Source organism: Babylonia areolata, chromosome 35 (assembly GCF_041734735.1).
Source record: "Babylonia areolata isolate BAREFJ2019XMU chromosome 35, ASM4173473v1, whole genome shotgun sequence".
In the NCBI taxonomy this organism is placed as follows: domain Eukaryota; kingdom Metazoa; phylum Mollusca; class Gastropoda; order Neogastropoda; family Buccinidae; genus Babylonia; species Babylonia areolata.
This window is the reverse complement of record NC_134910.1, coordinates 23,081,054-23,096,564: the sequence shown is the minus strand read 5'-3', so window position 1 is coordinate 23,096,564 and position 15,511 is coordinate 23,081,054. Positions and strand designations below refer to the sequence as shown.

At 43.4% G+C, this 15,511-nt stretch overlaps 1 protein-coding gene across 1 annotated transcript in view; it reads left to right on the top strand.

Annotated features, from left to right (window-relative positions):
• Positions 1 to 6,866, top strand: part of LOC143277925 (uncharacterized) — a 51,334-nt gene extending 44,468 nt beyond the window's left edge. Inside the window, exons 21-23 of the mRNA XM_076582901.1 lie at positions 2,753 to 2,848; positions 5,341 to 5,429; positions 6,540 to 6,866. Coding sequence (XP_076439016.1) covers positions 2,753 to 2,848; positions 5,341 to 5,429; positions 6,540 to 6,684 — 330 coding nt within the window. The 3' untranslated portion in view covers positions 6,685 to 6,866. The remainder of the gene's footprint in view (positions 1 to 2,752; positions 2,849 to 5,340; positions 5,430 to 6,539) is intronic.
• The last annotated feature ends 8,645 nt before the right edge of the window (positions 6,867 to 15,511 follow it).

Genomic DNA, 15,511 nt, shown 5'->3' with positions numbered 1-15,511 from the left:
ATGATGATGATGATGATGATAATGATAACAGTAATGATGATGATAATATAATCGTAATAATTGTAGTAATGACGGTGATGATGATGATGATGACAAGGATGACATTAATAGTGATGTTAACAAAAAAATAAAATAAAGAAGACAATAGTAATAGCAATAGTAATAGTAAACGGTAAAACAGATGGACTTTGTGTGTTGCATACTCTTGTGCTTCAGATGTATTGAACACAGTTTTCTTTTCTTTTTTTTTGCCAGTTTTTATACGTGGCTTTTTTTCTTTTTTTTTTTTGGTAATCTTCGTGATGCCACTCACAGAGGCGCAGTATCAGATTCAGTCAGGCGTTGGGTTTTTTAATCCAGCGTTCACCAGTGGCGGAGAAAGAATTTTGTTTAATGTCCCGCCACACATATCGGTGATTGAAGACATTTTGTTACAGTATTAATGTATGCATTTGAGTATTATCGGTTAGAAGGGGTGGGAGTAGTCCATTGCTGATGTATGACTTTTTCAACTCCTTGTTAAATAGTCCAGTTGCTTCGCTGTTATAGCTGTTAGTTTTTCGTTAGAAATATGTTATATTGTTATGATTTTTTTGTTTATTTTTTAAACAAAACTTAAATCAATAATTTTCACACACACACACACACACACACACACACACACACACACTTACACGTATGCGTACACAGTAATTCCCCCTCCTCCCCCTCGATTTTTTTCCTTCCCTCGTCTAATATCACTTACAGTGAAAAGACTTTAAACTAAAGAACGAACGAACGAGTGGGAGATGTGAATGAATGGAGGGTTGGGGGAAACTGGGCAAATGAGGGTGAAATGAGGGTGAAATTTTGAAAAAAAAAAAGATTTCTAAATACAATTACAGGAAATTACTTAAAGGACTTTGTAAAAGAGAAGTCGTTAAACTGACAAGCGAAATAACTGATAATGAATGCAAAAAGTCAAAAACATCAACGTTCTCAGTCACTTGTGAGGACACACTTTCGTGTACATAAGGCTTCATCAAGCTACAGTCAAAAATTATATGCTTAATTGTCAGGTTTCTAAAGCATATGCACTTGGCATTAGAACAATACTTGGCCCGTAATGAATTTGATAATAGTCTGAGAGCTAAACTCAGAATTGGTCTGCGAATCGAACCAAAGTCTGAGAGAGTCAACTGACGAGGTTTTAGACTTGAATTCAAGCACCTGTAAAATTCTCTTTCTAGTATATCAGGGTTCGAAGCCCCGTTTTACCATGGTGTAGAATCCTTGGATAAGGTGCTTAATTCTGATCGTCCTCACTCTACAGGGTGGAATACCCGACTTGGGTTGCAAAAGGTTAAAACGGCGGAGGAAGTAGTTTTGGGCTCTGTCTTCTTCTTCTTCTTCTTCTGCGTTCCCCGTGATCATGGTCTCAGACTTGCAGTCCTATGCTGGAAATGAAGGTGGTGGCCTTGATGAGGTCTTCTTTGGTGCCCCAGAGCTTGTCTGCCACTGCTGCGGCCGTGCATCTTGATACAGGGGGCAGGACTGCAGGATGTGCTCCGGGGTTTGTGGGCCTGTCTTTCACGGGCAGTCAGGAGTGTGTGACAGCTGTATTCGGTACATGTGGGCTCTGTGATTTTCCTTGACCGAAACCTCAGACAAAGTGGATGGATCAAAAAAAGCAAAATCAATCAGCCAGGACGAATCACATCCAGTTTGGGGGGATTTTCGAGATACTCCTCCCCGCTCTGGTCGACGGTACAGAAGTATAAGGACGAAAACCAATCGCTTCGCCAATAGCTATTTCCCCCAAAGCAGTCAGTGCCCTGTCTCTCGAACAAATCCAGTATGATTTGAAGAGAGTTGTACAATCAACAAGCATTTACCTCAAGATCTAGTCATCAGCCCCATCCACTTGTGATACGCAGCTTATGTTTAAATATGTGTGTTTGTGTGTGTGTGTGTGTGTGTGTGTGTGTGTGTGTGTGTGTGTGTGTGTGTGTGTGTGTGTGTGTGCAAGTTCTCATATTGATATGCGCATGTATGTGTCCTAAATTATGTTTGTGTGTGATTTTCGATTTATGTTCGTACCTTGTTATGTACTATCTCCCCACCCTATGATCTTTGTGACCCCGATACACTTGATAATAAAGACATATTCTATTCTATTCTATTCTATTCTGTTCTGTTCTATATGAATTCACTGCTGCCCCGATGGACCCAAAAGGCAATGGGACCTTTGACCTTTGATTAGTTAACCTAGTGTCACCTTAAAGCCTGTTCGTGCTCTGCAGTTATGTGCTGTGGAAATATCCTTTGATGATGATGGTGATGATGGTGATGATAATATCAAGAAGAAGACGAAGAAGAAGAAGAAGAACTGAAATTGTATGTGCATGTGTGTGTGTGTGTGTGTGTGTGTGTGTGTGTGTGTGTGTGTTCGCGCGCACGCGCATATGTGTGTGTGTGTGCGCGCGTGAATGCGTACATGCGTGTATATATATATGTGTGTGTGTGTATGTGTGTGTGTGCGTGCGTACATGCATGTGTGCTGTGTGCGTGCATGTGTGTGTGTGTGTGTGCGTGTCTGTGTGTGTGTGTGTGCGTGTGTATGTATATGTGTGCATGGCATGTATGTGTGTGTGTGTGTGCATGTGTGTGTGTTTGTGTGTGTGTGCCTACGCGTATATGTGTGTGTGCGTGCGCGTGTGTGTGCGCGTATATGTGTGTGCGCATGTGTGTGTGTGTCTCTCCCCCCCGCCAGGACCCAGTCAGCAGGAACAACGCGGGGACGGCCTGGGCGTTGTTCAGTGACCAGCCCTCTGTGGACAGGGCCATGGATCTCTACCACTCTGGACAGGTCACCCTTCTTGCTCCTCTCCTCCTCCTTCTGGTTTTTTGTAGCTTTTTTTTTCTCCTTTCTATCTTTGTTGCCCTCATTATCTGCACCATTCCAGTGGCATCACTCATTCAGAGTCTTCCCCATACGTGGCCACAGCTCCTTCGGACGAGACGATAAACCGAGGTCCCGCGTGCAGCATGCACTTTGCGCACGTAAAAGAACCCCACGGCAGCAAAAAGGGTTGTTTGTCCCTGGCAAAAAAAAAAAAAAAAAAAAAAAAAAAAAAAAAAAATCAGTAGAAAAATCCACTTCGATAGGAAATACAAATAAAACTGCATGCAGGAAAAAATACCAAAAAAAAAAAGAAGAAAAAAAAGGGGTGGCGCTCTCAGTATAGCGACGTGCTCTCTCCCTAGGGAGAGCAGCCCCCCAAAAAGAAGAGAAACACAAATACAAGTACAAATACACGCAGGCTCATCCGTCACAGTCCCGGCATCGGCAGTCCGCAGGGAACTATCGATGTCAGGTCGCTAAGAGGCCACACACCAGAGGAGACCCTGCACTGCTGCTGAGTCACTTCGGTGGTGTTCAGTGGTGCCTGCTCTGATTTAACGTACTTAGGACACCACCACCTACTAACCCCCCCCCCTACTGATGACAATAATGGCTCAGCCGCAGACTTTTTCTTCTTCTTTTTTCTCCTCCTCCTCCTTCTCCTTCTTCTTCAGTTCGTCTCTGCACATTGTCAGTTCTGTACGTCTGATGAATGACGCCATCCTCTCCAAGTCCTGCCTGGATCCAGGGGGCTTGGTGGGCAGTAGGTTTGGTGTTGGTCACACGGTGTCTCCAGACTGAGCCCCCTTCAGGAGGGCGTCAGGTCTGAGGAATGGTGTGTTGGTGTGTTGGTACTTTTTCCCTGCCCTGACCTCTTGTCACTCTCTCTCCTTCTCTCTCTCTGTCTCTCTCTCCCTCCCTCTCTCTCTCTCCCCGCTCCCCCTCCCTCTCTTTCTGTCTCCCTCTCCCTCCCTCCCTCTCTCTCCCTCTCTCTCTCTCCCCCCTCTCTCTCCCTTTCTCACCTCCTCTCTCCCTCTCTGTCCTTCCCTCTCCCTCTCTCCCTCTCTCTCTCCCTTCCTCTCTCTCTTCTCTCTACCTCTCCCTCTCTCTCCCCCGTCTCTCTCTCTCTCCTTCCCTCTCTCTCCCTCTCTCTCTCCCTCCCCCTCTCTCTCTCCCCTCTCTCTCCCTTTCTCACCTCCTCTCTCCCTCTCTGTCCTTCCCTCTCCCTCTCCCTCCCTCCCCCTCTCTCTCTCCCTCTCTCTCTCCCTTCCTCTCTCTCTTTCTACCTCTCCCTCTCTCTCCCCCGTCTCTCTCTCTCTTTCTCTCCTTTCCCCCCTCTCTCTCTCTCCTTCCCTCTTTCTCTCTCCCTCTTTCTCTCTCTCTCCCTCTTTCTCTCGCTCCCTCTTTCTCTCTCTCTCCCTCTCTCTCTCCCTCCCTCTCTCTCTCTCTCCCTCCATCCCTCCCTCCCTCTCTCTCTGTCTCTCCTGTGTGGGATTGCATTCATTGTGGTGAAATGATGATAACAGCTGTGACTATCAGTAATGATGATCTGACCCTCATCATGATCATTCTCATTGTAGGTATCATCATCATCATCATCTTCATCATCATCATCATCTTCATCATCATCATCATCTTCATTATAGTCGTCGTCGTTGTTGTTGTTGCTGTGATTATGATTACGATTATTGGTATTGGTTATTTCTTATCTTCATTATCATCACTGTCAGTATCGTCACTCTTCTCTCCTTCTTAATATCATTGTTATCATTGTTATTATTGTTACTGTGGATGTGATGGAGAGCTTGCCATGGGGCAGAGAAGCATCGGCCGCCCACAGCTGAGATACAAAGACGTTTGCAAACGTGACGCGAAGGCGCTTGAGATCAACACTGAGTCCTGCGAGGGACCTTGCAGATGACCGCAACAGATGGAGAAGCACTCTCAAGAATCAGCTACGGATTGGTGAGGACAAACTGTCAGCTGCTGCAGCAGAAAAGCGAGCTCGCAGAAAAGGGACGGCAGCCGACAGACCAGCATCAGCTTACACATGTGACCGCTGAGACAGAGACGGTCTCTCTCGCATCGGTCTCTACAGTCACAGGCGACGCTGCTTGGTCCAAGCAGGCAGCCCAGTTAGACATTAGGTCGGATATACTCTATCCATGGTCAGCCATGACCGAAGGAGGCCTACTACTACTACTGGTGATGATGATGATGATGATGATGATGATGATGGTAATGATATTAAGGAGGAGGAGGAGAATGATGATATTGATACTAATGATAATGAAGATTAGAAATAAACAATATCAATAATCGTAATCATAATCACAGCAACAACAACAACTATAATGAAGATGATGATGAAGGTGATGACGACGATGATGAAGATGATGATGACGACGATGAAGATGATGATGATGATGATGATGATGATGATGATTGTTACACAGGCACAGGTGTTTGGGACTCCGTTCACCATCAGCCGACTTCAGGTCAATGTGGAGGACTCTGTGTCCGCTGAGGCTTCTGAGAAAGCAAGGTGTGTGTTTGTGTGATGGGTTTGGGGGTCTATGTGTAGCGGAGAGGGGTGTGTGTGTGTGTGTGTGTGGGTCTGTATATGAGTGTATGTGTGTGTAATTGTGTGTGTGTGTGTGTGTGTGTGTTAAGGTTTTTGATTATTTATTTATTTATTTATTTATTTTACATCATCTCTCTTTGTTGATACTGTGATGTGTGTGAATCAGTTGCCCCACAAGACGGTACATGAACTGAGCTTCTGGCCTGCCTTTTCCCTGCTGGTTTTTTTTTTCCTTTTCTTCCCTCGTCTTCCCTCCCACCTTGTCTTTCTTCCCTCCCCTTGTCTTCCCTCCCCTTGTCTTCCCTCCCCTTGTCTTCCCTCCCCTTGTCTTCCCTCCCCTTGTCTTCCCTTGTCTTCCCTCCCCTTGTCTTCCCTCCCCTCATCTTCCCTCCCCTTGTCTTCCCTCCCCTTGTCATTCCTCCCCTTGTCTTCCCTCCCCTTGTCTTCCCTCCCCTTGTCTTCCCTCCCCTCGTCTTCCCTCCCCTCGTCTTCCCTCCCCTTGTCTTCCCTCCCCTTGTCATTCCTCCCCTTGTCTTCCCTCCTCTTGTCTTCCCTCCCCTTGTCTTCCCTCCCCTTGTCTTCCCTCCCCTTGTCATTCCTCCCCTTGTCTTCCCTCCTATTGTCTTCCCTCCCCTTGTCTTCCCTCCCCTTGTCTTCCCTCCCCTTGTCTTCCCTCCTCTTGTCTTCCCTCCCCTCGTCTTCCCTCCCCTCGTCTTCCCTCCCCTTGTCTTCCCTCCCCTTGTCTTCCCTCCCCTCGTCTTCCCTCCTATTGTCTTCCCTCCCCTTGTCTTCCCTCCTATTGTCTTCCCTCCTATTGTCTTCCCTCCCCTTGCCTTCCCTCCCCTTGTCTTCCCTCCCCTTGTCATTCCTCCCCTTGTCTTCCCCCCCTTGTCTTCCCTCCCCTTGTCTTCCCTCCCCTTGTCATTCCTCCCCTTGTCTTCCCTCTCCTTGTCTTCCCCCCCTTGTCTTCCCTCCCCTTGTCTTCCCTTCCCTTGTCTTTCCTTCCACGCTGACGGACAGCCCACACCCCCCCCACACACACACACTCACCCTGCACACTGTGCTCTGCAGACGGGACGTGGCTGCCCGCCAGAAGGCCCGGGCGGCCGAGGACCGCGCCACGAGGCAGCTGATCCAGCAGAACACCGAGGAGTCGTGGAAGCGGCACGCCTACCGCCTGGCCCACCCCGCCTATGCCGACGGTCGGATCTGGTAGCGGAGTGGTCAGTGGTGGTCAGTGGTGGTGTTCCTTGACCCTGCTTCGGAGTCGGGTTCTGGTAGTCGAGTGCTCAGCATCTGTACGTGTAGTGCGCAGTAGTGGTGTTGTTGTTGGGCTGTGTCTTGAGTTGTGTTGGTTGTGATGGGCAGTGTTTCATCTCGGATGGATGGATCTGTTTGGTTTTTTTTGTGTGTTTGTTTTTTTTCCTTCTGTTTTCTTTCGCTTTTTTTTTATTTATTTATTTTTTTATATAACATGTCAGTTTTCGATGAATATATGTAAGTACATCTAAATGTATTCAAAGTAGTATTCTTCCGAATACACTAAGTTCTTTGTCTGAATAATTATTCAGTTTTCATGGACAATTTCAGTGAATATTTTAACATTATGCATGTGTTTTCAGTTGTCTGTGATTTAGTTTGCTCTGATGTGAGTGTGTGGATTCTACATGTGAGATAATCATCGAAATCATCTTAGTATAATACATATACGTCGAAAAACATGCAATTTTTTTTTTTTCCTCCAACCTCCTCTTTTTTCCCACTTTCTTTTCTTTTCTTTTTTTTTTTTCTTTCTTTTTTTTTTTTTTTTTTTTTTTTTTTGTGGGACCTCCATCCTCCTCTTTTTTCCCACATCTTTCTTTTTCTACTTCTTTCACAAACTCATATTTACCTTTCATGCACCACTTTCCCCCACACACCTTAACTAATCACTTTCATTCTTTCCCCTATCGTCTGGCGCAGCAATTGCCCCAGTGTGTCTTGAGGCATGCTTTTTAAGAATATTCGATGTCTGTGTACATTTGCCAGGGTTTTTTTGATGTTCTAGTGTTCTGATGTATGCATTCTAAACATGTATGACAAGTGATTACATCTGTCTGGGTTTATTGTTGCCCTAGTGTGAGTTGTTTGTTTGATATTGAAGCTTTCTCTCTCTTCCTCATCTATCTTAACCCAATAAATAAATAAATAAATGAATAAAAGATCTGTCATCTGTATCATAACAATGGGCCGACCCTATCTTCCCTTTTAATGTTTACATTTGTTTACATGCCAGTGGTTTTGTTGACCTAGTGCATGTATGTAACAGTGTATGCGGAGTTAGAAGTGGCAGGGCACATCCTTTCCATTGAGCATCTCTCCCAGAAGGCGCCGTCCCTTGTTCAGTTGAAAGGTAAAGCGAAAGCGAACAAGGGATAGCTAGGAAGAGTGGTCAAAGGAAAGGTTTAAAGTGGCAAGAAATTCAGATCAACATTAATTATTGGAGGAAGGAAAAAAAAAAAAGGAGAAGAAGAATAAACAAAACGGAAAGTTGACGCCCGGACAGGAGGCAGGTTCCGCCCTCCCCTGAAACGACGCACAGTGATTGTTCTTCTGCCGGACGCATTGATTCAAGGAGGGTGGATCTGGTAGTTAAGCGGTCAGCGTCTGTGTTGTGTGCAGAGTGGAGTCAGTGGTATTGTGTTGTATTTTGAGTTGTGTTTGAGTTGTAGTGAACAGTGGTTTCCTGTCCACGCTAATGTCGATGGTCGGATCATCAACCATCTCTGTGTGTGTGTGTGTGTGGTGAGCAGTAGTATTGGGCTGTGTTTTGAGTCGTGGCGATTCCCATGTCAACATAGTGTGCAGACCTGCTAGTGCCTGAACCCCCTTCGTGTGTGTATACGGCAAGCAGAAGATCAAATACGCACGTTAAAAAATCCTGTGATCCATGTCAACGTTCGGTGGGATATGGAAACAAGAACATACCCAGCATGCCCACCTCCGAAAGCGGTGTGTGGCTGTCTACATGGCGGGGTAAAAACGGTTATACACGTAAAAGCCCACTCGTGTGCATCACAAGTGAATGTGGGTGTTGCAGCCCACGAACGAAGAAGTATAAGTTGATCATGTCAGAGACTAGTATTGTATTATATATATATATATATGTGTGTGTGTGTGTGTGTGTGTGTGTGTGTATTCTTCGTTTAGGGTTTGATCTGTCTTGGTTTAAATAATCTTTAATTATTCAACAATACACATGATTACAATGCAATTAAAGCTTATACTGTGCTCACAACGTTGCACTTCAATTTTATCATGACGGCTGATGAACCATATTATGACTTGTATCAAATAACATTCATAAACAGTAAGTAATGAAATAATGAAATAAAACAAATAAACAAACAGTACATAATATAGTAAAATAATGCTAATATCAATATTAACATGAGATTAAACTTATTATCACCAGAGTAATTGGCCTAATAGAAAGAAAAACACGAAGAAGAAGAAGAAAATTTAGAAGAATGGTGGGTAAGGCGGTGGGGGAGGGGGAACAGAGGTGAGAGGAGAAATTCTAACAGATCATTGGCCAATCCTTTCAACTTTGAATGGTCAGTCAAATAACTCCAACATATATTTTACGATCTGTCTTCAGATTAGCATGTTATTGTCTTCCCTTGAGAGACCGTGAATGTCAGGTTGACCAATCGAGTTGCTTCCTCTCACACATTTCAGCCTTCACCTTAACGAGGGCAAAGGGCATGTGTGTGCAGTTGTGTTTGGTAGCGTTTCGGTATTCAGTCCATTGTTTATAACCACTCTCGTCAGTCAAATCTCTGTGAACGCGCGCGCGCATTTGTGTGTGTTTTGTATGCCTTTGTGTCTGTGTGTTCGGTGTTTTTATACCAGAAACATGCCTGTTAGCATGCCAAGCGCATTGAAACTAAGTATGGCATTTAAACTATGTTCCTTTTTTTTTGTAAATAGTGACTCGGCAAACGGTTAATTGCAGGCTATATTGTGGTGAACATAATTCGTCAAGAAGAAGATGGACAAACCATGAAGGTGTTCTTCTTCGCGGCTTCCTTCCTGCACCAAAAGAGATGCATCATGTATGCATTATATGTGGAGTTGTTTTTTGTTGTTTTTTTCTCCCCTTGTCTGCTAATAATAGTCAAATATGTACTGTGATATGCATGTTATGAACTGTGATATTTATTTCTTGAGGTATTATTCTTTTTGTGTGTGTGTGTGTGTGTGTGTGCCAACCCCCCCCCCCCCCCCCCCCAACCCCCCCAAAAACAATCACTAACTTAGTGTGTTGTTAAGGGTGTATAATGTGTGTAAACTACATTCACTGTACTCTATTGCACACACGTACACACTCACACACACACATGCACTGACTCACACACACACACACACACAACACACACTCTTTCTGTCTCTCTCACACACACACGCAGTCATGATGAAAAAACCCCAAAACAAACCCAAACCTCAAAACAAACAAAATTGGCAAATACTTCCATTATGATAAAGTGAACCAATGTTTATCAAAGTTTATAATTTGATGAAGTTTCCCCACAGGATCATGTTGATCAACTGTAATTACGAAGGATATATGATTTTATATGAATAAAGTATTGTTGTGTGTGTCTTTCATCGTGTGTGTGAACCAGTTAGAAAAAACCAAAAAAAAACCAGTGTCAACCGTCTGCCTTTTTTGTTTGTATTTTGTGTGTGTGTGTGTGTGTGTGTGTGTGTGTGTCTGTGTGTCCGTGGTAAACTTTAACATTGACATTTTCTCTGCAAATACTATGTCAGTTGACACCAAATTAGGCATAAAAATAGGAAAAATTCAGTTCTTTCTAGTCATCTTGTTTAAAACAATATTGCACCTCTGGGATGGGCACAAAAAAAATAAAAAATAATGAAGCCTAATTATATGCAAACTGCATTTAGTGTTATATTTATATTTTTTGTATTCTCTAAACTTGGCACTTTGATCTGATATTCTGACCCAACAACAAGAGCAGTCATTATTATCATTTTTTTTGTTCAAACAGGAACTTCTTTTGCTAAGCATGGAAGTTTTATTTATTTTGCAAACGTTTTGGTGCAGATAGTAAAAAGGGAAATTACTCTAATTAATGCTAGGGGACTTAATTTGCTTTAAACTGATCTTTCTCATCTTAAACATTACATTTTGAAATTATACTCAATACATAAAAAGCTTGTGTGTTTTACTCTCTGTCACAAGTGAGTCGTGAAGGCCTTGCCTCTCTTGTTTGTATTTCTTTTTATCACAACGCATTTCTCTGTGTGAAATTCCGGCTGCTCTCCCCAGGGAGAACGCGTCGCTATACTACAGCGCCACCCTTTTTTTTTTTTTTGTATTTTTTTCCTGCGTGCAGTGTTATTTGTTTTTCCTATCTAAGTGGATTTTTCTACAGGATTTTGCCAGGAACAACCCTTTTGTTGCCGTGGGTTCTTTTACGTGCGCTAAGTGCATGCTGCACACGGGACCTCGGTTTATCGTCTCATCCGAATGACTAAGCGTCCAGACCACCACTCAAGGTCTAGTGGAGGGGGAGAAAATATCGGCGGCTGAGCCGTGATTCGAACCAGCGCGCTCAAGATTCTCTCTCTTCCTTGGCGGACGCGTTACCTCTAGGCCATCAGTCCACTTGACGAAGTGATTAGCGTTGCGGATTGACGACCGATGATGATGATATTATGGAGACTAATACAGCGCCTATTTTCAGTCAGAGACCAGGCTCTTAGCGCTTTACGAACACGGGGTCTTTTTTTTTTTTTTTGCTGCCCCATCATCTGCGCCGTTTCAGTGGCATTACACCCACGCCGCTCATTTAGATTCCCCCATACACGGCCACACCCGGGTTCGTCCGTCGCAGTTCCAGCGTCGGCAGTCCACAGGGAACCATCGATGTTAGGTCGCCTGGAGGCCACACACCAGAGGAGACCCTGCACTGCTGCTGAGTCACTTCGGTGGTGTTCAGTGGTGCCTGTTCTGTTTTAACGTACTTAGGACACCACCTACTAAGCCCCCTACTAACGACAATAATGGCTTAGTCGCGGAGCCAGACTGAGTGAGCGTCTCTCCCAGAGTGGAGACCGCCACCACGTCCCTCAAACAACAGCCCCCCATGAATCTGCCGACACTGACGACATTGACAGGGCTCACCCCAAGCACGGAAGTGGAGGGGTATCGAAACTGAGGTCACCATGAGAGCAGGGCATGAAAGGTCACAGACTTTGAGACTATTTTGTTTATATTGATGACGATGAAGGAGAAGGAGGATGACGATGATGATGACGATGTTGCTATGGAAGTCCAACACGGGGTCATTTTGCACAACAGGCTGCCTACCTGGGTAGAGGCGACTGACGGCTGCCACTAGGCGCTCATCATTCGTTTCCAGCATCACTCAGTCAGGTTTCAGTCACCATTTATACTTGCATATACAGGCATGTAACATTTTACGTGTATGACCGTTTTGTTTAGTTAACTCGCCATGTAGGCAGCCATACTCCGTTTTCGGGAGTATCAGTATCAGTATCAGTAACTCAATGAGGCCGCGTCACTGCGTTCGGTCAAATCCATATACGCTACACCACAACTGCCAAGCAGATGCCTGACCAGCAGCGTAACCCAACGCGCTTAGTCAGGCCTTGAGGAAAACAACAGCAACAAAAAACAAAATAATAATAATAATAATAAATAAAAATAAATAAATAACCAAAAAAAAAAACAACAAAAAAAACAACAAAACAAAACAACAAATAGATAAAATACATAAACTATATTATTTATAAGGCGCAAAATCTTGATGAAGTCAACTCAAAGCGCGCGCGCGCACACAAACACACACACAATTTTTTTTTTTTAAATAATAAATAAATAAATGTTCTTGTTTCCATTACCCCACCGAACGGTTACATGAGTTAACAGGATCTTTAACGTACGTATTACATACTGTGCGTGCGTATACACACGAAGGGGGTTCAGGCACTAACAGTTTTGCACACATTATGTTGACCTGGGAGATCAGAAAAATCTCTCCCGCCTCCCCACCACCCCCCCATCACTCCACACCCTCACCGTCTGTACTCAGCATGCACCATTACCGAGATTCGAACCCGAGACCCACTAATTCAAAGTCCAACGCTTTAACCTAACCACTCGGCTGTTGCGTTTTGGAGGACGTGTGTTCGAGACCCATCAGAGGTGTACTTTTTTTCCACACCCTTCCCCACCCCCCCCAACCTGAATTGAAGCCCAGTGCAACAGCGGCATTTGAATCATTATCGAAGTGTAGAAAAAGAGAAATGTCCAAAATTCTGCGCCCCCCCCACCCCCCCACCCCACAAAACAAAACAAAAAAAAACCAAAAACACAAAAAACACGTAATGCCTCTGCAGGTTAGATTTCACTTACAGTCATTGACGTAAATTTATTGTGTAAGTGAGCAGCGTACAGTGTAAAGATTTGGTTATGTGGCCATGCTGCGAGTTATACAGGTTCTCAGGATGTCTGCAGATTGTGGACGCTCATCTCTCTCTCTCTCTCTCTCTCTCGTGTGTGTGTGTGTGTGTGTTTGGTGACACACATGCAAAGCTTTTTTTTTTTTTTGAGGGTGGGGAGAAGGATCTTAAGTCATTCTCCCATAACAGTCATCGAGTGGAAAAAATGTGAACAAGCATTTGTGAAGGAAAAGTGGAAGGTTTTAAATGCGCTGGAAACACAAAACAAAACAAAACAAAACAACAACAAAACCTTCCAAGACGGAGTAAAAAATGAGTGAAGAAAACTGTGCAAGAAATAATATAGGTTTTGTTTGTTTTTCTTTTGTTTTTTTCTGATAAACAGAAAGCAGGTAGGTACATCGCATTAAAATTGTTCCCCTTGGAAAAAAAACAACAACACTCGAGTCACATGCAAACGATATCAGTCAAGAAACTTTGCGTCCTTTGACAGACAAACATGAATTCACGGTAGTGAATTTCTTTTCCGGACACAAAATATCACCAAATACCTCTTCGTCTCTCAAAGGCTTCCAATCTGAGTTTTCTGCCCGTCTGTCACACACACACACACACACACACACACACATATATTCACAGAGGAACGCGCGTGCACACGCACACACACACGCACGCAGTGATTTAAGGTGTGACATCTCAAACGAGCTGAAGCCTCCAATGCTTCTCTTTTATTTGTTTATTCATGGGACATTTGGAAAAAGAAAAAGAAAAAAAAAAAGACATCACTGAAGCACAAATTCAATTCACCCTTGGCTTTGAAATTGACGGGAAAAAAAACGCCCAAAAAACAAACAAAAAAAGACAAACCCCACCCCCAAAACTCCAGGAATGTAAAAACAAAACAATTTCAACTTACCCACCAACCTCCTCCAACATGTAAACAACAATGTTTTTGATAATATTTGGGGGGCTGGGGGTGGGGGTGGGGGGGAGTTAACCAGATTAAAGTTTTTCAGAGCAGGAAAAGTCTCATTAAATATAATTCAAACCAAATGAAGGAAACATGCACCTTCATGTTTGTATAATTATATGTACACATGCGATCCAAAAGGTGAATAGCCCAGGCATGCTGATTATAGAATATTTTATAATAAAACGGTAAACAAGCTTTTAAAAAAAGCGCAAAAAAAAAAATCTGTCATGGGGTCGGTGCCTTGTAAAACGCTGTCCCAGAATTATTTTCCATTTTGACTTCACCACCTAAACTGAATGTCAACAGCAACCAGAAAAAATCATCATTATCTTCTTCTTCTTCGTTCATAGGCTGCTGTGTAGCATTCAGACCAAATCAAAACGAATTCCAAAAGCATAATTATCATGAGCTTGAACCGCCTCCGAAAATTATTAGATCAAGCATTCACACTTGATGAAAAACAAGCAATAAAAAAAAAAGAGCATATGAAATCGAACCCTCCCTTTCCCTTCAACCCAGTTAACACTCCCAAACAAGCTGACTATGCATGATCAACTGATTTAGCTTTCATACTTAATTAAACGAGCAACGAAAAGCACACGAAATAAAACCCTACCTCCTCCTTTGATCAAGCAGCTACAACTCCCGACATTTAGGCGTGGTTCAAAGATCTGGCGCCTACACTCACAAAAAAAAAGGTGCAGCAAAAAGCATATGAAATCGGACCCCACCTTCCCTTTCAACCAGCTTAAAAAAACAACAACAACAACAAAAAAACAAAAATAAAACAACAACAACAACAAAACCATCTACAGGTAGGCAAGGCGTGATCTAATGATCCAGCATACAGACTTGGTTCATAAACCAACAAACATAACGAAGAATCGAACCTTCCACCCCCTCGATATGAACAACCAGCTACCGCTCCTTACATGTATGTGTGGTCGAAAGATCTAGCATTCAAGACTCCCCATTAAAAAAAAACCAAAAAAAACAAAAACAAAACAAATACCAAGCAACAAAAGCATACAAAATGCAACCCTTCCTCCCCTCAACCAGCTAAAAAAACCAAACAAAAAAAACAACAACATCATTCAGGTAAGCGTAGTGATCCAAGACAATTCTTTTAACAATCCATAGCACTGATGATTCATTAATAAAACAAAGCCAAGCAAAACAAACAAACGAAATAGGATAGTTTGAACAACCAGCTGACACCTTCTTACATGTAATCATGGTCCAAGCCAAGACAGTTCTAATAACACTGCATAACGCTGAGAAGTTATTAAGTACAAGCATTAAACAACAACAACAACAACAACAACAACAAACAATACCATACACACACAACCAATAAAAGAAATCACACGAAATGCCCCCCCCCCACCCCACCCCCCTTTCTTAACATGAACAACCAGCTGAGAACACCTCTTACATGTAATCGTGGCCCAAGACAGTTCTAATAACACTCAATAACACTGATAATTAATTAAAAAACGAGCAAAAAAAGAAAAAAAAAATCACACCAAATTTATATTTATATTTCTTTTTGTCACGACAGATTTCTCTGTGTGAA